The following is a 26207-nucleotide window of genomic DNA, read 5'->3' on the forward strand; positions in this document are numbered from 1 at the left end:
AAGCAAAACTGGGCATCCACACTGCGGGGCAAGGTTCATCGAATTTGATATCATACAAACTCCCACATCCCCAAGCGCCCACTCTTCTCCCCTGAGGCCCGAATGATACACATCCTTCTCTCAGAGAGCTTGACATTGGGAGCCAATACCTTGGAAAGCTGGATAGACCCAATGCCTGTCCCTTTGCCTTCTGAAAGATTATAGTTTCCTGTAGTGACAAAACCAATCAGGTCGTCTTCGGTGGGCACGTCCAATGGCTCAGGGTCAGGTTCTCCATCAGCATATGAGATGAGAGCCTTGGCAAGAAGACGTCTAGCTTCTTCGGATTCAGGCTCAGTGTTTCCTCCCTTGGAGAGCTTCGGTTGACCAGGCTTGCCGATCATTGCCGAGCCAAGATCGAGCCATTTCTGGCGTAGAGCTGGGTCTGTAGGAAGACGGTAGATTCGTGCTCTGGGTGTGGGTGTGCCTCGCGTGATGAGAGAAAGATAGACCGTGGCAAGAGTGGAGACATCGACGGATGTTTTGTCAAGCTTACTTAGGTTTTGGTAGGTATCGGCTGGAGGGAGACGAATATTGTGAATATCGAGGGGTGGGATGATAGGAGTGGAGGATTCGTTCTTCTCAGCCTCCTTGGACTCGGTTGGCTTTTTGTCTGAGCTGCCATCGGCTGTTTTTGTTGTAGCATCGTCCTGTCTCGGCCCTCGAATAAGCCTTTCCCAGTCACAGGCCCACCCATGGCCTATCTCGCCCTTTGGACGACCATCGCCTAACGAAATGTTATCGAATTCGGGACGACGCCCCTTAGGTCGTCGCTCCCAATCACGTCGAGATTTCTCGGTCTCACGCTGGCCCCATTCCCAGCCAGCTCGTGTTCCCGGGAAATCTCCAGGGAACCAAGCCTCGCCTGCTTCGAAAGCAAGCTGCTGCTGCTGCTTTAACCCACCAAGCAATGGGTTTCCTCCGCTAGATAGTGGGTAGAACATGATTGAGTACCAGACCGGGACAACACATTTCCATGGTAATAATACAGTCCAGGATCCCGGGGCATTGCTGCGTTTGGCCCGGGCTTGTGGCTTGTTTGCGAGTATCATGATCGGAATTTGAGGGTCTGATGGTTGGGGTGGTGGAAATTCACCAGGACCGGCAAGAGTGCGGCGCCGGTTGATAGCCTTCTGGCTCGGGAGCTGACGAGCTGCTGTTAACCGAGTAGATCGTTCGAACAGCTGAGAGGGGCCTTGCGTCTTGTCCGGGTGCCATGTAGAAAGTAAGATAGCAAGGTCATTCATGTGAGATTCGTTGTCGGGGGAGTGAAGTGTGCGTGGCGGGAAGTGCAGGCGAGGATCGGAAACGGCAAAAGAGAGCAGGGCATTATGCGGTAGGGAGGACGGATTCGATACTCCCAGAAGAGATGGCCAGACAGCTTCCGGGCTTTGTGCTGATGGGACATTACCGTCTGGCCCGAGAATCGGTTTCAATGTCGCCAACAAGGCCTCGGTAGACCCTGGCCCTGTGATTTCAATACTGCCAATTTCAAATCGCAGGTCCTCGACCATAACAGGGGGGTTTTGTGATTTAGATACCCCAAGAATATCCGCCCATAGCTGGAGGAACGCCGAAGGATGGACTCTAATCCAGAGTTTTCGGTGCTGTTTCTTAGATGACTTGGGCTGAGGTTCGTCGGCATCAACCATCTCAACATCTTCTTGCTTGGCACACCAGATCAACGTCACTGGTGCAGTTGGGCGTTGCGGATGATCCTTTTCAAAGGTCCAAGCCTGTAGAGACCGAGTCCCGGCTCTCCATTTCTTCCCCTTGGTGCCCCATACATTGTCCCCGTTGACACCCACTGCCGTTAGGACAGCCTGAATAGCTGGTTCCGTTCCTTCTAACTGAATAGTAGACATGTAGCTCATATCCCACGCCACGGCACCCCGGGCACCTCGAGCCCGGTGCGTAGGCCGATAACTTTTCTCGGTGGGGGATAAAGGAACAGCAAAGCGCCAAATCGGGTCTTTGGTCGTCGCCATATGAGCTCGCTTTGCATGATATAAATGAGTAGGTAGCCATGTCTTGCATTTCTGGCGCTTGCGATACTTAGGCTCTGCCGGAATAGGCCTCGACAGCTTGTTCTTCTTGATCTTGGGAACTCGTGGTGCAATATCGAAGGCATGGCTTCCCTCCTTTTCCAAGGAAGTTTGGTTCTCTTGATCGCGCTTTAGTTTTGCGGCCGCCCGTCGGGCCTTCGTTTTCGAGTTGATAGCCTGCAGCCGCCGAGCGGTATCGAGTCGAATGCGCATCATCTGGGATGGCTTGCGTCTGCGCGCCGTAACAGTAGGTGTGTTATCCTCGGCCATCTAACGTTGGTGGAATAGCGTGTTAGTCAACGGCTATTGGCAGATCGTAGAGCATTGTCAATAAATACCTCTCGCTTCGCCCGGGCCCTCAACCTCTTCGGAACTCGTTTCACATTATGACTCGCCGTCCGCCGCCGCAGGGAGCGGGGAACTTTTTGGAAGGCTCGCGTTGTGAGCGCATTTTTCGAACGCTGCATCCCCTCCTCCAGAGCCTGGATCTCAAATGCCCGAGCTGCAGAGTAGGCGGCGACATCGAGCTCGCCCGTTGCGGAGAGGGCGGCGTCGGCCGACTGCACAGCCAAAGTGCGCGCATCAAAGGTTTTGGCGCGTTTGCGAGATGCCCCGGCTGGGCCATGCGGACCTGGGGGAGTGAAAGTTTTCCGCTTGGCGGAAGTGTGGGAGGCCATGGCTGCTGATTGAAGTTGTGTGCATGGACGTTCACGAGTAAAAAAAGTTGCCGGGCTTGGCGCGTCATGATCGGCGGGCCCAGGATGATCTTATTTACTGCTCTTTTACTATTGTTATCTACTTTCTTAAATATCATCTAATCCCATTTTTGATACATTGTTCTCGTGATTCAGAAATCTCCTGTAAGTGAATAAATAATTCGCATAAATCGCAAAATCGGGATACGTCCTCACATTACCACTGCGACATGGTCTGTCATATACTTCTGGATGTCGCCCAAGAAACAGGCGGCCACAATGGAGACACCACCGAATGCAATACTAACATAGTATACCCATTTATATCCCTCGGCATATGCAAGCTGGCCAGCTCCTACAACCATTTGATATGCAGTCTCATTACCAGCAATACCAGGGATCGTGCGCAGCTCGCCCAGCAACGAGGCACCGGTTAGCTCAATTGCTTCGCCAATCAATTTGACGTCGGTGATGTTGAGTTCTTTCATCATAACACCACCAATGTAATATGTTGCCGCGGGGACAAACTTCGATATGAAGACATTGTAGTAAATGGTGTAGCCAATGCCACCGCCTACCACGCGAATAGAGAGGGTGAGTGCAGAGATAGTGGCAATGAGATCCTAGCGAAAGCCAATGTCAGTAGTGAAACTTCCTCTCTTACAGTAAAAACCAACTTACATCCGGGCAAATGATTGTGGTAATAATCGAGGCTGGCACCACGATACCTCCAATTCCAAGACCAGCCAGGACGAGAATCCCCCAGAGCTGATACATATTCTCAGTGCCGCCGATAGCCATAGCACCGCATCCTGTTTTAAGGGAAACAAATTAGCTTTTTAGGGACTCTTATACCTATCAAGAAAACTCACCTGCAGTCATCATAACGCTACTAACGATCAAGAGCTCCTTGTTGTGCCCACGAAGGATACTTAAGAGCGCAAGCACAATACATGCCCCTGCCATGATTCCAAAGCCAATAGGGAGACTGCGAACACCCACATCCACTGGGTCATGGCCGTAGACATTGAACGATTCCGTGGGCCAGAACATGAGCACAGAGAAGAAGTTGGCACCGGAGATAAATGTAATGACAAGGGTAAGAGCTAGAATCCGAGGCTCTTGCTTGAGGCGAGATGGGAAAATGGGGTATTTGGCGCCATAGATTTCCCAGAAAGCAAAAGCCACAAGCAGAAGGAACCCAACGATCAATGGTGCCAGGACATGGGCAGATGACCATGGATACTAAATTAATATGTCAGTAAGATATGTAAATTAGTATAGGATATATCCAAGCATACCATGTATCCGCCCCATTGCAAACCGGCCAAGAAGACAATCAGACCAGTGATGCTGAGCAACCCACCAACAAAGTCCACCCTTCCAATTATCTCCTTTCGGCTCAAACCAACTGAGTTGACTCGTGGGGGAGGGAAGTAGAACAAAACCGTGATCAAGAGACCGAAGGCGCTCCACGCAGCACAGAATGCACCGACATAGCGCCAATGGGTGTGATATGCGATAAGCTGAGCCCATAATACGGATGGGCAGAATGGTGCGATGGTAAAAATAAGGATCGACACATAAAGTCCTCTTTTTCGAGTCGGCGCCATCTCGGAGGTTGCAGCCAGTGCTGTCAGTTCATTGATCCCGGCACCAGCGCCAGCAATGGCCATGCCCGCTGTATCCATGTCAGTGAATGTCTTTGGACTTCGATATCTGGGCAAATACAAACCGATGAAGTTGTTCATTGTGTGCACAGTGCTGCAGATGATCATTCCAATAACTATCAGGGATGCTCCAATAATAGCGACTGGGCGACGTCCGATTAGATCTGATAGAGATCCAACAAAAGGGCATACACCGGCAAGGCCGAGCAAGTTTGCAAGAACCTAAACATAAGCTTGTTAGTTGATAGCCCTATAGTTCAATGGGTATTTACTCACAAACCAGACCCATCGGTCTGCTCCGCCTATATCTCCATAAATGTAGGGAGGGATGCCACCTGGCGAAAAGGTATTAAAATTATATCATAGCTTTCATGTTGATTTTGACATACCAAACAGATAGACTGGGATCTGACTTCCAGTCCACAAGAAAGCCATAGCAGCAAAGCCCATGAAGCGACGGAAGGTCATCTTTTCGACGGTCAGCACTGTCACAACAAGAAGTCGAACAGCCAGATCCTACCGGGATATCCTTCTCAGACTCATGCATAGCTTCCTCTGAGCCCAGTCCAGTCATATTTTGGTGGCTATGCTGTGAACTGTCACTGGTTTCGTGATGTTGCGTCACCCCCTTTTCTTCGACCGGCCGACTCGGTTGAAGGATTGTGTCCGCCATGGTGACCGCAAGTTAAGGGCAGCACAATTATAAACAAAAGAACTACAAATAGGAATTGAGCTTGACCCCGATAAATACAAAATTGGATGTAATTCGAATTCGACTGAAATGTGGACGATATTGAAAATTAAATCCAGAGATTCGAAGAAAGAACACGAGAATATAAACTCATTTCAGGTCGCTAAACCAGTCCCGTATGTCGTGTTAGCAACGTCCATCTCAGGTGTAATGAATCATAGTGGGGAAATGAAGACAAGCTAATGCGCCTTGAATCAGATAGCCGGGACAATAATGCTTGAAACCCAGAAAATACCGAGGCAGCTTGGCAATCCCCTCATACATAAGTGTGGCGATTCGAGGATAAAGACGGTCAGGGAAATGCGGGGGAGAAAACGCGGAGAAGGTGGATGCATCTAGTTGGTTCACGAGCCTGCTACCCCGGAGACCTATGCCGCAACGGGGATCAGCCCCGATACAATCAAAAACCAAGTACCAGGAGAGTTTGAGCATTGAAATATTTATAACCTTGTCAAATATATAAGAAACGCTAATTACATCTATTAGAAGTCATTAGATAACACATATTTATACAGAAATGGTTCATATATGAGGTCTGTTTTTCCCTTGCTAGCTTTCTGCTTTTCAATTGACTTCGTCTAAAGGGGCCAGGGGCGCAGTGTTGAGTTTATTAACCTCGGCCGAAGGTTTGAAGCAGTCACACGATTGAAGAAGGCCGCGTACTCGGTAGATATTAAGCCATCTAGGAAATCAAGTGTGGATATTTCCATAGTTCAGAAATATTCCCCAACCTTGCTCAGCTTGAGTGTCTTGGGAACAACAAAAAGTCCCGTCGCTTCAACACATAGTCGGCCTGCCATGTCACGGACCTCACACTTGGCGTATGCTTTGGTATCCGTACTCCGTTCCTGATCTAGGGTTGTGTGTAGGGTATAGAAATTGTCCGAGTGGACCGGCGCCCGGTAATTGAGTTCGAGGTTGGCAGTGACACCCGTTCGCGCTGGGAAATGCCGAATGGCCGCACGCCCTAGGTTCTCATCGATCACAGTACCGAGCGCGCCCCCGTGGACCATGGTTGGCCAACCTTCAAGGCCTGGTCCCAAGAAGACCACGTTAACGAGTTTCTTCTCTTTATCATTCCAGAAAACTTTCTGTTAAATACAAGAACAGTTAGAGAAAATGGAATCCCGAGGTTCGGCAGTCAAAATTTCCGGCATTCATGTAGAATAAACATGCCTCGGACCCCAATGAGAAAGTGAGAGACCAACCTGTAATCCCAAGCCCCTACTGCCAGCCAAAGGGCCTGATGTCAGTCGGTGCGTCTTGTGCTCATCCGTAAAGTTTTCGTAGACGTGCTTCTCCACGTAATCGGGGTTACTACGCAGCTCCTGAACAATGGGGAGTCCAATGTCGAACACCCGCTGGATTTCCTGAAGCTCCAATTGGTCTTCTAAAGTCCCAGGAACCGGTGGCACTGCGATTTTGTTGTCCAGCCATTTCCCTGCGCCGACGCCAAGTGTCCCAAAGATGCCGGCATAGATCAGGCGGCGCGTCCAACGCGACGGTTCTCGTGAGGCATTTGGTTGTGCTGCGGTACTGACGTTTCGGATCGCTGGTCGCCAAAAGCTTCGTGTCTGGATGGAAGACTGGCGAGAGGCCGACTGGAGGATGCTGCGATAATGTATCATGGTGGTCACATTGCCATTCCTCTAGAATTAGAATGTTGATTGGATTCGGAGCTTTGGACAATTTGCGCCGAGGCTCAATGAGGTCACGTGTATATCGCTATTAGTCATTGACATACAAAGTTGTCATTGGAAGAAATCTAAATATTCATGGGGACTACAGAATGTAGATCATTGCAAGGCATAAGACAATCAATTCGTAACAGTTAAGGCGGCGGAGACAAGCATCATTCATGTTCATCGTTTCTATTCATCTAGAGGCAACATTTGCAGATTTCTTTCTCATGTGAACAGATGCTAAGGCAAACCCATTTACTCGGATTTGGGCAGCTCAATCGCGCGGTAGAGGCAAATGAGAGCAGAGTGTGACTCGCCTAGATATATCATTAGCAATGGCTCTTGGATTGTAGAGTGCAGTTCACTTACCGCCACCCGAAAGGGTCTCGATCTTCTGTGCCTCCACCTCAGTCACCGTGTCGTCGTTGAACCACCACCACTTGTTGTCTGCCTCGCGGCGCTTGCTGCCTGTCTGAGGCTCATCCCGCTCCTGTTTCTTGACATATGCCGTGTAGTGACCGCTGTCGGCGCTAGCACCCTGGTGGGTAATCACGGCACGAAGCTCATACAGACCAGACTGATTGGTCCCGCTGTCCCCAGCACCCCGTTGGTTGATGAGTTCTTGGAGCTCTTTCTTAGCAACGCGGATAGATTCCGCTTTTTCTGCTTCGTACTCGGCATCTGTTTTGAAAGTTTCCTCCATCTGGCTGTCGCCGTCCTTGTCGTTCACTTTAGACTTGTTCTCCTCCGTGGCCTTCTTCTTCTGCATTGGCTCCACGCTTTTGCCCAGGTTGGTCTCTTTCAGCTGTCGCTCTGCACGCTCTTCGGCAATTCTTTGACGCTTCTGAGAACGTTCAACTTCCAGCTCCTCTTTGCGGATCTCGCGAACCTTGTCACGAATAGGGACGAGCTGCTTTCGGAGGTCCTCGGTACAGAACTCCACAACATCCAACTCGGCAGGGAATGTCACTTTGCGCATGATCTTGGCCTTCTTTTGCGTCTCACGCTTCCAGTAAAATCGGACAAAATGGACTGTGAGGTACTTGGGCAGTCGGGCGATGCGAGAACGCTTTTTGTACACAGAATTGCGATCCAGAAGAGGAGAGTTTTTCTCGATTTCCTCTTCGAGGCCGGCCAGAATTCCATCTTGTAGGTGGTTCGTTTCCTTTCCGATATGACAATCAAGTTTGTAGAAAACATCAGAACTCTGACTCGGTTGCTCGCCGAGTTCCTTAGCGGCGGGATCCTCACACTCAGTGACAGATTCGAACTGGCCCGCAAGATATTTATCTACAAATGAGGTGGTAGTGGCAGACTCACCCTCGCCCTCGGTGATGGTCAACTTAGTCCGCAACTGGTTCAAGATCTGGGAGAAAGCCTCTTCGGCATCCTGTTGGGAGTATCCTTGTCCATTTCGATCACGTTGAGCGAATTGAGGGAAGACAGTTCGGAGAGCATTGAGGAACATCAGTGGGGGAATGCCCTCCTGGGTCTCGGACATTTGCTTGAACAGATCTCGCAGAGAAGCGGCCAAATCCCGAGAACCTCCAAGGCCACCAATACCAAAGCTGCTGAGGTCTGACAAATTCGATTGACCAGCTCCTCCACTTGGCCGATATCGCAGGAGCTCCTCCTGAAGCTCCGGGACACTCCGCAAGGTTTGTAGGGAAGAGTTGAGGTAGCATGTGTTCCCCAGGTTCTGCAAACCAGCAGGAGTAGCACCCTCCTGTCGTGCCACCTCGGCCTCGGTCATATCTTCCAGGAATTTGACGGTCTCCTTTGGCCGACCAAGGTCAGCGGAACCTTGACCTCCCGACGGGGTGCCCATCATCATGAACATCTGCCCGGGCTTGGCATTAAGTGACGAAAGAGGTGTATCATCTTTAAGCTGGCCACCTTTGACCAAGACCTTTTGGCGGTCGGGTTCCACACCAGTCAAGGAAAAGAGTTGGTACTTGAGTGTTTCGCCGTTCGACGTAGGATCGAGCTCGAGTTCGTGGCGCTTGCCGGCGTGTTTGACAATAACTGTGTATCTGTTAGCAGTGGCCTAGTAACTGCCAATATATCCACACATACTTGGTATAGCTGCCATGTTCAATAAGTTTTAGGGATGGATGATGTGAGAAGGATAAAGAGCTTGAAAGAGCTTGGAATTGCTGGGGCAAACGGTAAACAGCCTGGGACGAGGAAGCGTGGGGGCCTCTCACCGCCCAACCACTATCATCACCGCCCACCCCGACGTCAACTCCTCTTCTGCCTAGGACAACCTGTTATCTAGAGAACTGCCTTTCTCGTTCACTGCTTTGGGACGAAGGGTTCTCACAACGGGTTAACTCCAATTTCTCCCCAGCTAACTCCCAACTGCATTATTCTCCGTGGCGATTGCACCCTCGTGGCCTCGACAAACACCCCTCATCATGGTGGGTACAGCTCCAATCAGCCAGCTCGTTCTATACTAATTGATTATCAGAGTCAATCCCTCCGGCCCTACCTCCAGGCGTGAGTTTTGATTTATAATAAATATTCAGCGGCAAACTTGCTCACAATCTACTAGTGTTCGGTCCTCTCTGACCGCGGCTCTTACGATCTCCAACTTCGCTTCTCAGACCTCCGAGCGGCAGTAAGTTGCATATGGTGCAAACTTTAGACATGAAAGATGCTAATATACTCTCTTCCACCAGTAACTGCCCAGAAGTCGAGGCAAATTCTTCGCCTGAGATCCTACTGAACCCGTACGTCTGATCATCATTCTTCCCAAGGTCGTATTGGACAAGCGTATTGATGGTTTTTCAGGCTACACATCAGCAGGAATGAAAATGAGAAGGTCAAAATTGAGCCAAGCTACAATTCTGTACGCATAAGTATCAGAATCAAGCAGGCAGATGAGATCGAGCACATTCTTGTGCACAAATTCACTCGGTTCCTCACCCAGCGAGCGGAATCGTTCTTCATTTTGCGCCGGAAGCCAGTTGAGGGATACGATATCAGTTTCCTCATTACGAACTTCCACACGGAAAAAATGCTTACTCACAAGCTAATTGACTTCGTGATCGAATTCATGGAAGAGGTGGACAAGGAGATTTCGGAGATGAAGCTCTTCGTATGTGTGCGGATGCGTCGTTTTCGTCATAGGTCACTAACAACTCACTAGTTGAATGCCCGTGCTCGATTTGTTGCCGAGTCTTTCCTGACACCGGTATGTTTTCATTGAGCTGTCTACCATTGACTCAATTGCTGACGATCATTCAGTTCGATTAAGTTGCCTAGCGTTTTCTTGTTGATTCCGAATAATGAATGGCCCTGTGTTTCCCACTTTCAACTCCTGTACAGATAGCATAGGCTTGCATTGATTAAGAGAGATAACCTTATCCTGATGTCTGTCGATCGATATTTTCTATCCATGTTCAATTCAATTTTTAGTGGCAAGGTAGAGCCTTTCCACTAGCGTAGGGCCCATGCTGACCTGCTGCCCTCGTATGGCCTGGTTCCTCTTCATTGCACAGAAATCACCTCATAGCGCTATCCAGCAATTAAAGGAGAAAGAAGAAGAAACTAGACAGAGGGCAACGGTATTTCCACCGTAGTACAATACATATCTTCAACAACCTATGGCTCAAGAGCAATCCATCAGGCTAAATAGCCACCATCGACAGGACAAATTTTAAGCCAACAAAAGTCTATTTACAATGGCAATGATTTATTATTTGAGCATGAAGTGAATAATATCTGCCCAAACTGAAATAGGAAGTTGGGAAGATTACTATTTGTACGATGTAAAAGGCATATGTCGGATTAGGAGTAAATCGTGCGCAGATAATAAATATTGTATGGGAAAAGTGCGTGTGGAATAGAAGGGTGGGGCATATAAGTGCGTGGTAAAAGAATGCTTATTTGTATCGAAGGTGTGTAGAATGGAAATATTTACGAGGAGGGCGTGGAATTTTGGTTGATGCGGCTAAAGTGCGTGGAAACAAATCATTATAGCATAGATGAGTGCGTCGTTATAAATACGTACCTTCCGCTGACTCGGACAGGATATAGAGACATTCCTAGCTTCGATGTTCAATGAATTTCTAAATATCACCACAATTGATAGTATTGAAGAGATCGACATGTGTAGTACTTCAAGTCACTGATTTCAAATTAAAAATATTAAAAAAATGCCATTCTATATAAATTTATTGAGAAAAGCGAGATCGAAACTTGACGGGTTAGTAGAGGGGTTCTGCAAATACAGCACTTCTTTGACACATCCAAGTACCTTCCTAAAACGACGGACTCAAAAACGCGCGTCGAGGCTATTTCCACGCATATAAATAGCCTACTACTATCGAAACGCACCTTTCCTCGAAAATATTTTGTTTCCACGCACTAACTATTTCGTCTCATATCCAAGCCCTAACATGACTGAAAAAGCTGGGCATATGCCCAAACTTGATGAATGGCCTGCCATTATAAGTCATCTGGTAGCTGATCATGACATACTGTCTCCCAAAGAGGAGGCACATCCAGAGCCACACACTGTGACCGACTCTAACAGCTGCAAAAACTCGCCCTCCCCAATCCCCTCTGGTTGTGCTTCTCTGAACAATCCATCCTCTGATTCTACTTTAGGCGCCCAGTATCCTGCTCAGGCTTCCGCTCCAGAATCTGCTCCGGTGTCTACCTTCCCAATTCATTCTCCCCTTCCTTTAGCCCCATCTTCTTTTATCTCTTCCCATCACCAAAGTTCATCTTCCTCTTCCACCATCCGTCCTGCAAAACATCCTAAGTTGGCACCTGGACACTCTTCCGAATCCTTTGAGTTTGTACCCCAGACTTATCCTCCCCTCGGCTTTCAGTCCCAATTCTACCAGTATCCTTTTGAGACTGTACCCCAAGTCTACCACAATCCTGTCGACTTTGCTCGTCAGCTCTCCCCCTCCCCTGGTAAGCATCATCTTGCTCCTCTTTGTCATGACCGGTCAACCAACTGTACCATCACCATTGGCACCGTTTGAACCCTTCTGATAACAGTCTTACTACAGCAAGCTCCTCCGAACCCGATTCTCTTCCGTCTAACACCACCAACATGGGTTGGCCATTTGACCTGGATGGGCTCCCCGACTATGGGGCATTCGACCGTTTTGAAAGCTACTCAATCGAGGATCTCCTTCAGCAGGCTTCCACTCCATTTGGTAGTATTGCCGAGACGCGCCCACCTTCTCGCAAGGGCGTTCTGGTGATCTCTAACGTGAGTTTTCTTTTTGCCATATTCTTTTTGATGACTGCTGCTTTGTTTAATATTTTGTTGCTAATAATTATGATACTCAGATCCCGTACACTGTGACTCGCCAGGAGGTGGCCTCATTCCTTGGACGCAGTGCTAACCTGCTCCCATCCTCTCAAGGATGTCCGATTCACATCATTATGGAACGGTCCACTGGAAAGACAATGGATTGTTATGTTGAGTTTCCAACTAATAAGGATGCTGAAGACACTGTCAATCGGATCAGTCATGCCTATGATGCTGGCAGCACCCCACGTATGGGCAACCGCCATGTCGACATAGAGATGAGCACCCCGGCCAAGCTGCTCAAGGCTGTCTTTCCCCGGGCAAAGTGCATTTCATGGGAGAATGGAGAACCTGTTCAGCTTGTCAACAAAGATAGCTGGTCCACTGGGTTTGATGGCTTCCTCACTGACGAGGAATTGTTTTGCCTCACTCGTCATGCAGAACAACCTCATCGTGTACGTCTGAATTCTCTTTCTACCCTTCAGTTTCATGTTACTGATCCTCTGACACATTGTAGAGTGCGTTTGCTAGCAAGGTTCCTCAGCGTTGCTATGAATCGTTCATCACCACTATCTGGAAGGTAAGTCAACTGTTCTCCTAGCATCTCCGCTTACTCTTCCGTGTCGTACTTACATTCTTTGTCTTATGATATAGTTCCCATGGCACGCAACCCATCTTTACACTGTGCATCATCGTAATGCCCTTTTCAAGACTCTTGGTACCTTGATCAGGACTCTGGTGGAACGTATGCAAAAGTCAAACACAGTGGGATTGGATATCCGTCTTCTCAGTGAGCTGGTTCATGCGGGAATCAGTTGCCCTGCTTTTAATCCTCGCATGAAGTATTGTTTTGCTTGGTGGTCAAAGGACCAGAGAGGCATTGAGTCGCTGGACCATGACTGGTGCCTTTACTTCCCGTTCGATACTATGACATATGTTCCTGGACAAAGTTCTGCGGCCATTCAGGTACGAAACATGGCTGTGATGTTGCCTTCTTTCGAAGGATTGCTAATCCATTCTCTAATTGTTATAGTTTTATTCCTACGTCATGTCTCACGGTTCTGTTCTGCGCACCGAGAATGATGGTCTACTCAACAAGCATACTCACCCTGAGATCGAGCGAATTTTCGGAAGATTCTGGTTTGAGTGGGATGACGGCGTTGCCCGTAACAAGGTCTTCAAGGACGCAATAATCTACGAAGCCAGTGTTCTTCGAAAGTTCATAATCACTGGATTCCAGCAGCTCCACAGACGGAAATCTAGCATCTCAACCATTGGCACTGCTCCTGGCTCGTCTCCAACCTACAGTATCACTTCAGTTGACAGCCAGCGCACCATCTCGGTGTCCCACAGTGCCTCGGTGAACCCCAGCCCTGCCTCCCAGGAAAGCTCAACGGTTTCGGTCACCAGCAACACGACTAGCAGCCTCCGTGAGCATGGTAACGACTGGAATGTCCCTGGTATCCCCCGTGCTAGCTCTCAGCGACTTGATGCTGACCAATATCTGCCGGACACCCCTACCCACCGGCCTCGTGCATCGGCCCCTCCCTACCGTCCGCCGCATCAACGACCTGCCGATCAAACCAAGTCTCGCAATCAGTCTGTCAGCTGGCGTATGCCTCAGACCCAGGAGGCACCTGCGACTGGCTCAACTCAGAGCCACGCTGAGATGCGGCCTATGTACCGTGCTCCGCACCCGACTGCACAGAACGTTCGTTCTTCCTCCGACCCTTTCGGACCGGTTCCTTCGATTGCTCCCGCTAGCCACCGCTCTCGCTCCGACGCCACCCGTCTGTCGAACACCGATCGCCGGGCCTTTGATGAGCTCCGAGCTGCTGGCCGCAGTACCCGATCCGCAAAGAAGTGACCGGACGTGGTGGGTACTCTGGACCAGTACTTCTTGCTTTAGGAGTGCTGGTCTATCAGCACGGTAATGGTTTTGAACTTCTCTCTGGTTTTTTTCTTCCTGTTTTTGTCCCTTTGCCGGTATTCTCTGCGTGGATGCATGGAGACATCCACCACTTTTATTCAACAAACCCTTGTCTCCCCGGCGCTTGCGCCATTTGCTTTTTTTGTTATTTGTTTTACTTTTACTTCCAGCGAAATCAACCATCCACGGCTGCTGCCTTCGGGACGTGCTTGGCCGGTTTGCGAGATCTCGCTGTGAAAGAAACTCATTTGAGTTTCATTTATTTCTAGCTCTCATGTCACTTCTTAGTTAGTTGACTAGCTAGCTTGCGTCTGTCTTTAATTCTTGCGTTTGCTTTTACTTCTTGCGTTCTTGTTCTTTTTGCTTCTAGTAGACTTGCTTTAGGCAGGTGTTGTCTTTGCTTGTTTGTAGGCTATGTAGGCTATGCGGCAACATGCATATAGAACGACACCAATGTAAGGCTGGTCAAAATTAAGTAGCAAAACACTAATGCAAGGTTGATCAGGGTATTCTTTCAGTCTTCTTTGTTTCTGGGAGACTGCTGAAGTTGACTAGTCCTTCACTGGGTTTTACTTTCTACTCGCTGCCTCTTTGAGCATATCATCGTCTTCTTCCGAGGTATCATACTCCTGGTCTACCTTCTATCACTTGATCTTGATCTTGGAGCTATGAATTTATCACGCAAGAATCCGACCTCTCATTACGGTCGGTCCTGACGACTCACCTAGTAACACTTGCCGGCAAATCATAAATGATAAATTTGAGGCCAAGCTTTGGAAAGGAGCTCCTGCCAACAGAGTTCTCATTATCGTGACAGGGAATAACCGATCCTTGGTGGAGACCAACCGAGCGCAGGCTGCAATACGCTTGAAGAGGCTAAGCAGACACGGCCGAAAAAAAAGGGGATTATATGAGAGGAAGTATGACTGTCATTCAGTCAACGGCCTAGATCAGGACCAGCTAAGTTGTCGGGAAAATTATATTGGGTTGGTAGTGACATCGAGGCACGGCTAACGCTTCCCGTTGCAAGATGTAACAGGCTCCTTCAAAGTGACGAGATAAACCTAGATGCTCATCATAGGAGCGTGCCAGACCGGGCGCATGGCCTTCGTCTGTTTCGCCTTGCCATCGCTATATACCATGCAAAGACGACCATCCTACTATTGGTGCCCAGCCCAAAACGACCACTGAGGTCGGAGTATATACCCATTGTTTGGACAAGAGAGCTCTTTCATATGAAATGTGACATTTTTTACATCACTTTTCAACAAGTAACATTGATGTCTCTGAAAGTACAAACGATACATCTGAGGAGGGGGAAACGGAAAAACAAGGTAAGGGTGTCAGTACTCAAAGCGGAGCCGTTTATTACAGCAGCCGGTTTTTAAGGCATGCGGGCCCTCTGTCTTGGTTTAATTCAATTTATCACTTTTTTATCTTCATTTACAACTATTTGGCTTATTTTCTGCCTTTCTTGACTTTCGAATACAGAATCTGAGAATTTTTTAACTCCTCAACGTCTAGAAAGGAGAGGAAACAGAGTCCGCCAAGTTCGATCACTTTCTTTCAATTCATCTATCTAAGTATGCCTAAACAATCATCTCGGCCTGATCTTACGTCGCCTGAAGCGCCTACGGCGTCAAAGCGACGCGCTTCAGCTAGACTGTCCGCCGCCGAACCGGGGGTCAAACGGGTCAAGTCAAACGTTGACCTGTCCCTTCGACAGGCAAAGTCCACGACCAGCAAGAGCAAGTACTTCGAGCCGGAAGACTCCGATGAGCCCGACTCGGACTCCGATGCCTCTGCGGGGGAATCTTCTGGCTCTGTGTATGAGGAAGCAAAGGAGGAATCCACCGGCGACGAAGCGGAGCCGGAAGAACTCTCCGACACCGGCGACGACGCGAAGAAACTCAGCGCGAAGGGGAAGCAACGACAGAGCACCAGCAGCGGAAATGACATTATCAAGGGCAAAGAGCTCTGGCGCGAAGGCGTCAGAGCGGGCCTGGAGCCAGGGCAAGAAGTTATCATTGCAAAGCCCAAGGCCCGAGACGCGGGGAAGACCCCTTACCAAGATGAGACACTGCATCCCAATACCAGACTGTTTTTGATCGATCTAGCTGGTAACAATGACCGACAATGGCTAAAGGGTGAGAAGCGCACATATACCCCGGTTATCAAGTTGCTGGCTGACTTGCATAGCGCATGATCCGGATTATCGCGCAGCAAAGAAGGACTTCGAGACATTCGTCGATTCCCTCACGCCGAAGATTGCAGAGGTAGACGCTACCGTCCCTGAACTTCCTGTGAAGGACCTGGTAGGCTTGCGAATATCCCTGTCTTGTATTTGTTCCCGGCGCTCACAAACGTTTGCCCCAGGTATTCCGCATCCACAGGGATGTGCGTTTCAGCAAGAATCCACTTCCGTACAAGGTAGGTTATCCTCCCCTCTGGGTCCTTTTTGCTGTGCCTGTCGCATGTGTGTATGTGGCGGATGTGCGTGTGGTACTGTGGGCTCGTTAGCGGTGCTTATGCTGACTCAAAATGTATAGACGCATTTCTCTGCTGCCTGGTAAGCGTCAACGTTCGATGCCTCTTTTTGGAAGAGACACGCCACTAAACATAGTGCAGGTCTCGGACTGGTAAAAAGGGTCCGTATGCAGCATACTATGTCCACTTCCAGCCAGGCTCTTGTTTTGTCGGTAGGTTGTCTCCAGGTGGTTTCCTCCGTCACCATCGCTGTCCTGCCTTTCATTTTGTGATCCCCATTTATTGCGGCTAATACCACTGTGTATAGGCTGCGGACTGTGGAACCCCGAGTCAGAGCCACTTGCACTGCTGCGAGAGGATATCGACGAGAACTCGGCTGGCTTGAAGGAGGTACTCCGGGCGCCGGAGATGCGTCGTGAGTTTCTGAAGGGGGCGTCCGACGATGACGATGCGGTTGTGGACGCTTTTACACATCACAATAAGGAGTCTGCTCTCAAGACGAAGCCCAAGGTATGAATTTTTCTGTTGTCTATTGCCCACCCTCACTCCAATGTGGAGGATATTGTCCATTGAGACAGACCTTACCCCTTCCCGTCACCATCTTGTGCTTCGGTTGCATTGTCAGCTGTTTGTTTATTATTTATGGGCTGGGACGCGAACGTCTTGAAGGCAGGGGACACAAGGTCGTCATCGAGGTTGCATCAATTGCCCGACCGGGGTTGATCTTGGAAACGGAATTCACTTCCATCTTCATGTCTTTCAAGGCTTGATGCCTAGGTGGCAATGGCCCAATGAGATCATGGAGATCCGATCTTTCTGGTCGACTAAGAGATGCCTTGGTTGGGCTGCTGGGCGCGACCACGGCTCCTCACCCGGCCAGAAATGAAATAAACCTGGCATATGACGATTTGAGAGAATCTAAGAGTTCCCAAGTGTCCCAGGTGTCCCAGGTGTCCCAGGTGCTTCATGTGCTTCAAACCATCAAACGAAAGAGATGTGGAAGACACGCGCACGGGGTTACGGGAAAGGCCAACCCGTGTTTTTAGGCCAATTTTCCCGAAAGCAACCATGGAAGGCAATTTGGCTGATCTCAATGGGGGAATCGCACTTGCTGGAAAGGGATTTGTTCTCACGCCGTCGAGTTTGGTTCCATGGTTCACTATCGCGCCAGGCTCCACGTCTGATCCATGGGATTCCTTTACCGCTGACACACCTTCCATGTAGGGCTACGAGGCAGACAACAAGAACATCAAATTACTTCGACTACGCAGTTTCACTATTGGGAAGCCCATTTCAGACGATGAACTCACTGGAGATGATGCCCAGGAGAAGATTGCTGTTTTGGTTGGGGTCATGGAGCCTTTCGTAAGCCCTTTTTCCAATCTATCGATTCCCGATTTCCCTTTCCCGCCGGTTTTTCCCCCCTCTCAACTAGTCTGTTTTTCCCTTCTGAGCTAGCCACTTTGGCGGTGCTAGCCGTCCCTTTTACCCACCCAAATCAGCGCTGGTGTCACTATCGTTGTTTTTTTTTCTTTTCTTTTTCTTCCCGCTTTGACAGGATGGGAAGGATGTTAAGACAATAGCCTTTATGAGTGTGTACTTGTAATGCTGACTGCTGACCGCTTCTCGTTTCTCAAACAGGTGACGTATCTCAACAGTGTAGTGATGCCCGATCAGTGACCTCGGGACATGATTGGGGAAAGTCACCCGCGCCTATTTGGCTTCGGACGGGAGGGGAAGAGAGATCGATCTGTGTTCTGTTTTACCTCATTTTACTTCTGAGAATGTTTGTGGTATGAGAGTGATGGTATGAAGTTGTTCGTATTTGTTACCTGTCAAATTTCTCCATTTTATTTTTCTCATTCAATATCTGCCTTAGCTCGGGTCTTTTGTCTCTGGCTACTCCTCGACTTGAAACCGGGATCCCATCCCCCACCTTGACGCCTCCTGCACATGGCTTCTTTCGTCAGTCCCCGCCGCGTTTCCTAGGTTGCTACTTGCATGCCTAACACTCGCGCGGGGCCAAATAACGTACCTAACACTTTCTCTGCAGTCATATCACCTCTAGTTGCTGTAGTACCGCAACGCTGAACACTGCATAGGACTACATTACGCGGGCAACGCTCCAAATTGAGACATTACCACTGCCTTTCCCCTCAACGTGACACATATACAGTTCTAGACACTTCGACACAATCCTGCTACCCATGCCAGCACCCAATGGCTGCGACGCCCCCTCGCGTGCAATATGCAATTTAACCTTTTTTTTCAATCTACCACTTCCAGGCCAAACCCTGAATGTATAACATAGTTAAGCAAACAATAGAACACAGAAATTTCAAAATTAAATGAAACATTCACTTGACGCGCATGATATCGCCACCGCAAGCGCCCGCGTTCGGCCCGTTGTCGGGCATGCCCGCTAGGCTAAACATGGGCCTGCAGGCAATGTGGATTGAGGCGGATAGTTTTATTCCGCCGTCCCAGATTTCGGGCTTGAGATGAGCACCTTCCTTCTCTGGAATGGACTCCATTTATTTGACTGGATGGTATTGTTTTGTTTCTTCGTAGTGCATCCTGCGTGTGTTTGGTACGGATTGCGGAGTTTTGGTTCTCGGTCAACGCCATTTGTTTTTTTAGTGATTTTAGACAGGGTCCACGGGTATCAGTCTAGCATGTTTTAGTGGTCATGTATGAACTTGATACTCTGCTATTTCTGTGTACCAGCACATATATTGCCATGGATCTTCACGTATCAAAACCAATATTGACATTCCCACTAGTATCGGTCACAAAGGACCTCGGTCATGTTATTGCTTGCAAAACGCAAAGTGATCCTCGCTGATAATTTAGAATTTTATGTGAGAACACATGAAATCGTACGCATAGAGAAAAGTTGATATTTGTGAATAATTGGGACACAAAGCTCAAAAATAGTGGTATTGGGTAAGTTACTTGATATACAGAGACTAGAACATACCAAAATATTGCGAGATATAAAATGGTATCTTGACTTCCTAGGGGGTATCTAGGGCTCCGATTTTGGGGTTTGCGGCCACCATAGGTTTATAATCCATCTACGTGAGCACCGATGCTAATCGTATTCATCGATGTTCCCTAGGTATACCTCCCGGATCCCAGTCTGAATTCGCGAATCATATTGAATATTCGCTCACCGCTGACAAGCTATGAGGTATACGTTTGATGTTCAATGTTTAGGGTAGAAATAATCACATGTCAATTTGTCTTGTTTGTCTAGTTATGGTGCATCGACAGGCATAATGTTTGTTGAACTGAAACGGCCAATCAACTCAAACCCAGGGATCAAGGTAGACGGCTGGGCGTGCGGGGATCGACCTTTGAAACCTTGAGAGAGTCGGTCAATTTCATGAGGCACCTGCAGTTGTTAGGTTGGTGATGCAGATACCCTAGTTGCATTTGTATGCAGATCACACAACGCACAATCCAATCCAATCCAACTGGAAGTACCTAGCTAGTTTCAAATGCGAAAAGTCAAAAGCAAGCCCAAAGAAGCAAAAGGTATTCGAAAAAGCAAAGAAAAAGAATCGGTTAAGCCGCACATTAATTAAATATGTCAAAATCACTAGCTCCACGCACGATCCCGAGAAACCGCTTGGCAAGCAGCATCCAGAAAAAGCAAGGTGAGATTCACTCGCTTTGTCTCCCGAATGGCGCCCGAATAGAGTTGGGGAGGTCTAGCGTGCAACATGGCGGTCCCAATCTTGGTCTCACCTGTGTTACTGACGAGGTATAGACAAGATGGTGGGAAGCACCAATCAGATGCGACTATTACGCGAATCGCATAGATAAAAAAAATAAGAAACTTCCTCAAGCCAAAAAGCGAACGAATAACAGAGCAAAGAAAGATCAAAAAGGTCGTCTAATAATGACTTGCCGATCTTGCATATACTTTTCCCAGGATCAGGTAGTCATCAGGCATCTCTCATCACACGACCTGCACGTTCGAGTTCGTTGTACACCGACTTTGAAGCACTGCCTCGTTCCGGCTGAGTGCAGAAAAAAACCCTCGCCACGTCAGATCACAGCACAGACCTTGGCCTCACTATCATTTTTTGTACCCATTATTACTATTACTATATTGGTGCATATGGTGTTCCCGTGACCGTAACGACATGCGGGCTGCGCCTATTAGTGCCCGACCCGTCTCCATCCTTGCTGATAGACGCGCTCCCGTGTGGGTAAAGGAGGGGTTTTATGGCTAATAGAAACCTTGGAATTGGCACGAGAACTTAGAAATCTAAAAAGAAACTAAAAAATTTAAAATTTACACCAATGCAAAGTTGAAACCTGAAAAAGTACACAATATTATTTATTGTAAATAATAATAATAAAATACGATGGAACGTCGCAGCCTGCAAAAAGGCCCGGTCGGAATGGGTCCCCCTAGCGTTGGGCTTTCAGTTTCGACAAGCAGCGCTCAGTCCCTGTCGGAAGGGCTAATTTTGAGGACAGCTAGCGCGTCCCCAGGACAAACAGCATCGAGTGGCCAGCATCTTTGGATCGAGTGGATCTGAGAGAGTCTCCGGAGAGTACGCTAAAGTAGAGGGACAAAGCTGAACAGGCCACGCCTGAGAGTGGGGAACGGAAAGACGCGGACGGCAATGCAGTCGATTGGGTTCAAAAAACGTGGCCTGAAAGGATTGTCGTATATTGGTACTCCATTTTACGCCGTTTTACTCCGTATTACGCATAGTGTACGGAGTACTATATTTATGAAAACGGAAATCTCAACCGAACACTATATAAAAGTACGCATTTTAAGTAGGTATTCATATAATTATATCATGCATATGTAACCTTCTATTATAACTGATTAATGCCTAGAATGATTGATTAGAACACATATGTGTTCTTGGGAGGCAGACGAATACTGTACTGTAACCAATGATGTATTTTTGCCAGATGGCACACATGCATAGATCGGCGGGAAGGCCGGAGCGGCCCGTGGGACAAGTACCCCGAAACCTGATTGATTAATCCTGCGCAATAGTACTCGTATTATTACAATTTACTCGATACACATATTATTCAATCCATGGTTGCGAGGGTGGGCTTTTTTCATTTCTCCGTCGCTATGACTATCTGCTATTATTCATACTACTATATCTCAAACCCACACTCCCTGGTAGATGACCTGGGCTGAAAATCTCATCAGGGATTGGCGGTGACGGGGGGCGTACGCTAAATAGCCCCCCCGTACAACGTGGTTGTGGCTCTTGGACAAGGAACCCGCCCTGTCAGCGCAGCGCTAATGCAGGTTACCTTGGCTCATTATGGGCTTTCCGGATCCAGTGCTACAGCCCTGGGAACTTAGGGCACTCCACCCCCCTTCGTTCTCTCCCTCCTTCCTTCCAAAGCCTGGTTCATTTCTGTCATAGAAAGAAGGGGATCCGCTGTCGCCACAATTTTTCTTCACAGAGACTTCGCACCATACTTCCATATCCAACTTTCGTCTTCCTATGGATGCTCCATGTGTTAAAGAGTGGCGAGTGGTCAGGCCGAACCCCACTCCCTCAGCTGAAGTCTGATCGCCACACTTTCACCGCTTGAATTTTTCTTTCATAGTACCTACATGCAGTAGTTTCATGTACTCTGATGGACTAGGTAGTCCTGGTTAAGGCAAGAAACCCCAAAAGAGTGTGCATAATAATATCATTAAATGATTAGAATTAATAATAAAAAAATTACAATAAAATCCAACCCCGATATGCATGGGAATGTGTCGCCCCGACCCGAGCCCATCGCCATGGAAAATGATCCTGGTTCCGCGGGGCCGGTTGCGGTTGTGCGACTACGGTCCGAGGCGGTCGTTCGTCCATGGGCGGGTTACGCAGCAAGGGTCACTCGGAGGAATTGACGTGCATGGATTGATCCATGCAAATGAGAGGTCACCTGCCACATTGATGATGTCAACTTTGGCAGTTGAAATAATCTTTCTGATCATGTAGAGCTTTTCTATTATTCTGTAGATATATTGTTCCGGTAGTGCTGTAGAGTGGCAAAAACGTGGGAATTTAATCTCGGCCGCTACTGCTAGTTGAAAAATGGAGAATGAAAAGGAAAAAAAAAGAAAACAAAAAAAAAAGAAAGAAAAAGAAAACAAAAGCGGTCGCCGTTCTCGGCTTCATAGCAACGGGAATCTGGTACCCTAGATTGAAATCCATGGTTCGAAGTCTTGTCTGCCATGTTTCACTTTACGAAAGGAAAGCGTAAGGTAAGGTCATCTCACTCGATGTATCGATGCGTGTATTCGACATGGACACACAAACTTGTTACATACAATCCGTCCACGAGCGTATAGATACACTGTATAGTAATCCCCCCTCCATGTCTATGGGTCACTGGCGCCGCTTTAGCCCGCGCTGCCCGGGCTCCACCCCGTTCTCTAAAAATTCCCCTGTGCTTTTCCAATCAAATAATTCATTTCCTTTTATTTCCTTTATTCTCTGCCCATTCCGATCTGAGCTTCTTTTTCTTCTTCCCTTCTCTGCTTATCTTGTCGTGGGGTTTTCACTTCCTTATACCTGCTCACGTCATAATCACCGAGGCTTTCTTTTTCTTTTCTGTTTCTTTTTTCTTTTTTCCCCCCCCTTCTGCTTCCCTATTTCCTATTTCTGTTTTCTTTTTGGGATTTTCCTGCATCTGCCCTTCTTCCCCTTCCCCTGCGTGACCGCGCTATGCTCACTTTGTTTGTGTGATTCGATCTCCCTTCTTCAATAACTCGACGTCACATCCCTGCATCCTTGACTCATCTCGTCTTACTCTTCCCTAACATTACAAATGTCGGGCAATCCCAACGATCACGACCCTAATCGTCAGGGTGATCCAAATCGTCAGGATCCTCGAGATTCGAGAGATCCTAGGGACCCTAGAGCCACCCAGTGGAACAATCCGGATGATCAGGCTTCCTACCCAGTATGTGCTGTCTCGGCCTTCAAAGCGCAGTGCCTTTGTGGTGGCTCCGGTTGCTGATAGCTTCATAGTATCCGCCGACTTCTTACCCTCCACCACCTGACCAGGACCGTGCCTACCAATATCCCCCTCCTGCACAATACGCGCCATCGCAGTACCCCCCTCCTCCGCAGTACGCCCCATCACAATACCCCCCGGCGCAGTATCAGGATCCAAGATACCCGCATCCACAAGCGATGAACGCCATCCACGGGGCGCAAGATCCCTATCGTCTCCCACCTCCACCGGGTCCTTATCGCGCCGATGCATATGGACCCCAGGCGGGACAAGGGCCTTACCAAGCAGCAGCTCCGCGACAGCGAACGGCCATTGCATGCCGGTACTGTCGGCGTCGGAAGGTACGGAGGGGATATCTCCCTATCTACGAGTTACCACGCGCTAATTTTTGCCCGATAGATTCGTTGCTCGGGATTCGAGACCTCTGCAGATGGACGGTGCAGCAACTGCGTTCGATTCAACCAAGACTGCATGTTCACCCCGGTCTCTTCACAAACCCAAGCCTTTGTGCCCGCTCACACCGCCTACCCTCATCTACGACCTGGACAGAATGGACCAGGACCAGGGGGCCGCGGTGGACCGCCTGTCCTGTACGGCGCTCACGGACAGCCTCTACCCCCTCAACAGCAGCCACAGGGCCCAGAGACCACCTTGCCGCCGCCTCAAGGGATGTACTATCAAAATGGACGACCTCCCATGGATGGTGCCCCGCTGCCCCTTGCGTCAACCATGCCCGATCCGGTAAGGCTGCCATTCCCTCTCGGGTAAAAAGCAAAGAGGGAGAGAGACATGAGCTGATGTTTTGATGTGCAGAGACACCGTCGAGGCTCCAACTCCGGATTCGAGTACCCGGATCCGACCAATCTGGCTCCCGTGACACCCGCTGGATCTGCTCCAGGATACCAAACTCACACTACGCCGAGCCCTTACGCATATCCCCCTCCGCCTGCCCACGATCGACGCACCTCGCCGCCATCGGCTTATAACTACGATGCACGCCCCTCCTCCTCACCTCACGGCTCGCCCTTCCCACCTATGCAGCCCCACCAGGCGCCCATGACTCCACACCAGGGCAGCGTACCCCCAGTCCAGGCTCAACAGGGCAGCGCACCAATTAAGTCAAGTGGTACCCCTCAGCCAGGGGGTGTGACACCACCGCCAACCTCTACCCCCGGTGGCTCGCAACGAGGTGGTTTGAACGTGCGCGATATGCTGAACCCCGGCGATTCTCAAGGCCGCTCCAGTACCGATAGCGACATGCTCAATGCGCTGAATCGCCGAGGCCCGCAATAGAAATTCCTATATTGCTATTCGATATCCTAGCGGAAACTGGGAAACGCATGAAGAATGCGATACGGGACCGGTGAGGAATGATGAACATTCGGAATGGACCGTGTGCTGGCCACACGGTCCGAGAGCCATGTGTCAAGTGCTGGAATTTGCAAGATTTGAAGTCTCGTCAGACCGTTTTTGACGCATTTGGCTGCAAGGGGAGGTTCGGAATGACATTCCAGACAATGACGAGGACCTAGACGATGAACGCGACAAGAACGTCACACTGATCTATACGAGGTCACAAAACGCGAACCCACGAGCTTCACGAGCACGAATTTGAACTTTATACTGAGACTTCCAGATTTATGGGCTCTGGTTTTATCGGCATATGAATTTTTTTATTTCCATATCTTTTTTTGATCTGTCTCGGCTTCGATATCTGAATAATCGCAAATCCAAGAATTGCATTCGCTCGGAGAGTGGTTTGACATGGTTTCCAGGTGCATGCAATTCATGTGCTGGCTTCAATTGGTTTAACCCACATATCATGAGGGTCTAACATGAATGCATTCTGGGATTATCACCATCAGATCTCACTCTCTCCGGCTGTCTTTTCTGTGGAATTCATTTCCCAGCTACGGGGCCGCAGGCATTGTCCGCATTGTTATTTAAATCCCGGGTGGCTATCTGTTTTTGCAATTTGTCTCGTTTTCACTCATCGCGTTTTTGCACTGTTGTCGGCTTTTGTGTTTTCCTCGGGTTCGTTCTTCATTCCATTTTTACATTACTGGGAAGGCATTCGTCTCTTTACTACTCTTTTACATCTTCGACGATGTATGTGTGGCCATATGTTTTTCGCCTACGCGACTAAAAGACGTGGGTCGGCTGTGTCATCTTTTCCCTCTGCCTTGATTATTATCGTTGGAACTGTTTTGATCTTTCTATAGTCATTCCTGATTTTCTTACCGTTGCCTGTCATTTCATTATCAAGTATCTGCTTATACTTATATCCGGAGGTTGTTTGATCACTCTTTCTGCTATTCAGTTATTGCCGCATGCTATTCTACTTTCCGTTGGGATCCTGTATCTCTGAGCGCTTTCTGATGAAATTCTATGATGCGAATTATACCGAGTATTCCTCCCTAGCTCTCGAGATCCAATCGATCCGATCCAATCCGGACTGGTGCATTTCTTAGTATTCTCTTTATTCAGGGCATTTTCCTTACTTCCCGCTTGTCCTCCTTCCTTGTCGAGAGTGGAGTGTCGGAGGGGTTGGGTGGCTTCTCTTAGACAATGGGACTATTGGCTGTAATAATTAGGGTTTGTCCCTGCGAAGGGGGAATCTTG

At 48.8% G+C, this 26207-nt stretch overlaps 8 protein-coding genes across 8 annotated transcripts; 5 read left to right on the forward strand and 3 right to left on the reverse strand.

Moving 5' to 3' along the window:
- Window positions 1-50: 50 nt before the first annotated feature.
- PEX2_091300 (ribonuclease P/MRP protein subunit POP1) lies at window positions 51-2761 on the reverse strand (the record flags this gene model as incomplete). Its single annotated transcript, XM_016746400.1, has 2 exons — window positions 51-2354; window positions 2423-2761. 2 exons carry the CDS (start codon window positions 2759-2761, stop codon window positions 51-53), a joined length of 2643 nt encoding a protein of 880 aa, XP_016600116.1.
- Window positions 2762-2991: 230 nt separating this feature from the next.
- On the reverse strand, window positions 2992-5122 carry PEX2_091310 (putative MFS drug efflux pump; the record flags this gene model as incomplete). The annotated part of the gene is made up of 8 exons (XM_016746401.1): window positions 2992-3402; window positions 3461-3591; window positions 3652-4024; window positions 4081-4460; window positions 4515-4671; window positions 4726-4784; window positions 4839-4917; window positions 4970-5122. 8 exons carry the CDS (start codon window positions 5120-5122, stop codon window positions 2992-2994), a joined length of 1743 nt encoding a protein of 580 aa, XP_016600117.1.
- A 791-nt stretch (window positions 5123-5913) lies between these two features.
- Window positions 5914-8974, reverse strand: PEX2_091320 (Peptidase C19, ubiquitin carboxyl-terminal hydrolase 2; the record flags this gene model as incomplete). Its single annotated transcript, XM_016746402.1, has 5 exons — window positions 5914-6291; window positions 6409-6811; window positions 7142-7199; window positions 7252-8907; window positions 8959-8974. The coding sequence occupies 5 exons, from the start codon at window positions 8972-8974 to the stop codon at window positions 5914-5916; spliced, it is 2511 nt and encodes an 836-aa protein (XP_016600118.1).
- A 325-nt stretch (window positions 8975-9299) lies between these two features.
- Window positions 9300-10140, forward strand: PEX2_091330 (actin-related protein 2/3 complex subunit 4 family protein; the record flags this gene model as incomplete). The annotated part of the gene is made up of 7 exons (XM_016746403.1): window positions 9300-9302; window positions 9353-9381; window positions 9437-9502; window positions 9564-9614; window positions 9676-9982; window positions 10034-10078; window positions 10132-10140. The coding sequence occupies 7 exons, from the start codon at window positions 9300-9302 to the stop codon at window positions 10138-10140; spliced, it is 510 nt and encodes a 169-aa protein (XP_016600119.1).
- A 1145-nt stretch (window positions 10141-11285) lies between these two features.
- Window positions 11286-14024, forward strand: PEX2_091340 (uncharacterized protein; the record flags this gene model as incomplete). The annotated part of the gene is made up of 6 exons (XM_016746404.1): window positions 11286-11811; window positions 11910-12115; window positions 12196-12612; window positions 12675-12737; window positions 12812-13123; window positions 13191-14024. The coding sequence occupies 6 exons, from the start codon at window positions 11286-11288 to the stop codon at window positions 14022-14024; spliced, it is 2358 nt and encodes a 785-aa protein (XP_016600120.1).
- A 1648-nt stretch (window positions 14025-15672) lies between these two features.
- On the forward strand, window positions 15673-18254 carry PEX2_091350 (DUF2461 domain-containing protein; the record flags this gene model as incomplete). The annotated part of the gene is made up of 8 exons (XM_016746405.1): window positions 15673-16234; window positions 16287-16402; window positions 16464-16580; window positions 16637-16656; window positions 16716-16786; window positions 16882-17084; window positions 17799-17939; window positions 18216-18254. 8 exons carry the CDS (start codon window positions 15673-15675, stop codon window positions 18252-18254), a joined length of 1269 nt encoding a protein of 422 aa, XP_016600121.1.
- Window positions 18255-20166: 1912 nt separating this feature from the next.
- On the forward strand, window positions 20167-20479 carry PEX2_091360 (uncharacterized protein; the record flags this gene model as incomplete). Its single annotated transcript, XM_016746406.1, has 2 exons — window positions 20167-20295; window positions 20402-20479. 2 exons carry the CDS (start codon window positions 20167-20169, stop codon window positions 20477-20479), a joined length of 207 nt encoding a protein of 68 aa, XP_016600122.1.
- Window positions 20480-23396: 2917 nt separating this feature from the next.
- On the forward strand, window positions 23397-24878 carry PEX2_091370 (Zn(II)2Cys6 transcription factor domain-containing protein; the record flags this gene model as incomplete). Its single annotated transcript, XM_016746407.1, has 4 exons — window positions 23397-23531; window positions 23600-23926; window positions 23985-24326; window positions 24399-24878. The coding sequence occupies 4 exons, from the start codon at window positions 23397-23399 to the stop codon at window positions 24876-24878; spliced, it is 1284 nt and encodes a 427-aa protein (XP_016600123.1).
- Between the last annotated feature and the right edge of the window lie 1329 nt (window positions 24879-26207).

The sequence above is a fragment of the Penicillium expansum genome, assembly GCF_000769745.1.
Source record: "Penicillium expansum strain MD-8 chromosome Unknown contig312, whole genome shotgun sequence".
Taxonomy (NCBI): domain Eukaryota; kingdom Fungi; phylum Ascomycota; class Eurotiomycetes; order Eurotiales; family Aspergillaceae; genus Penicillium; species Penicillium expansum.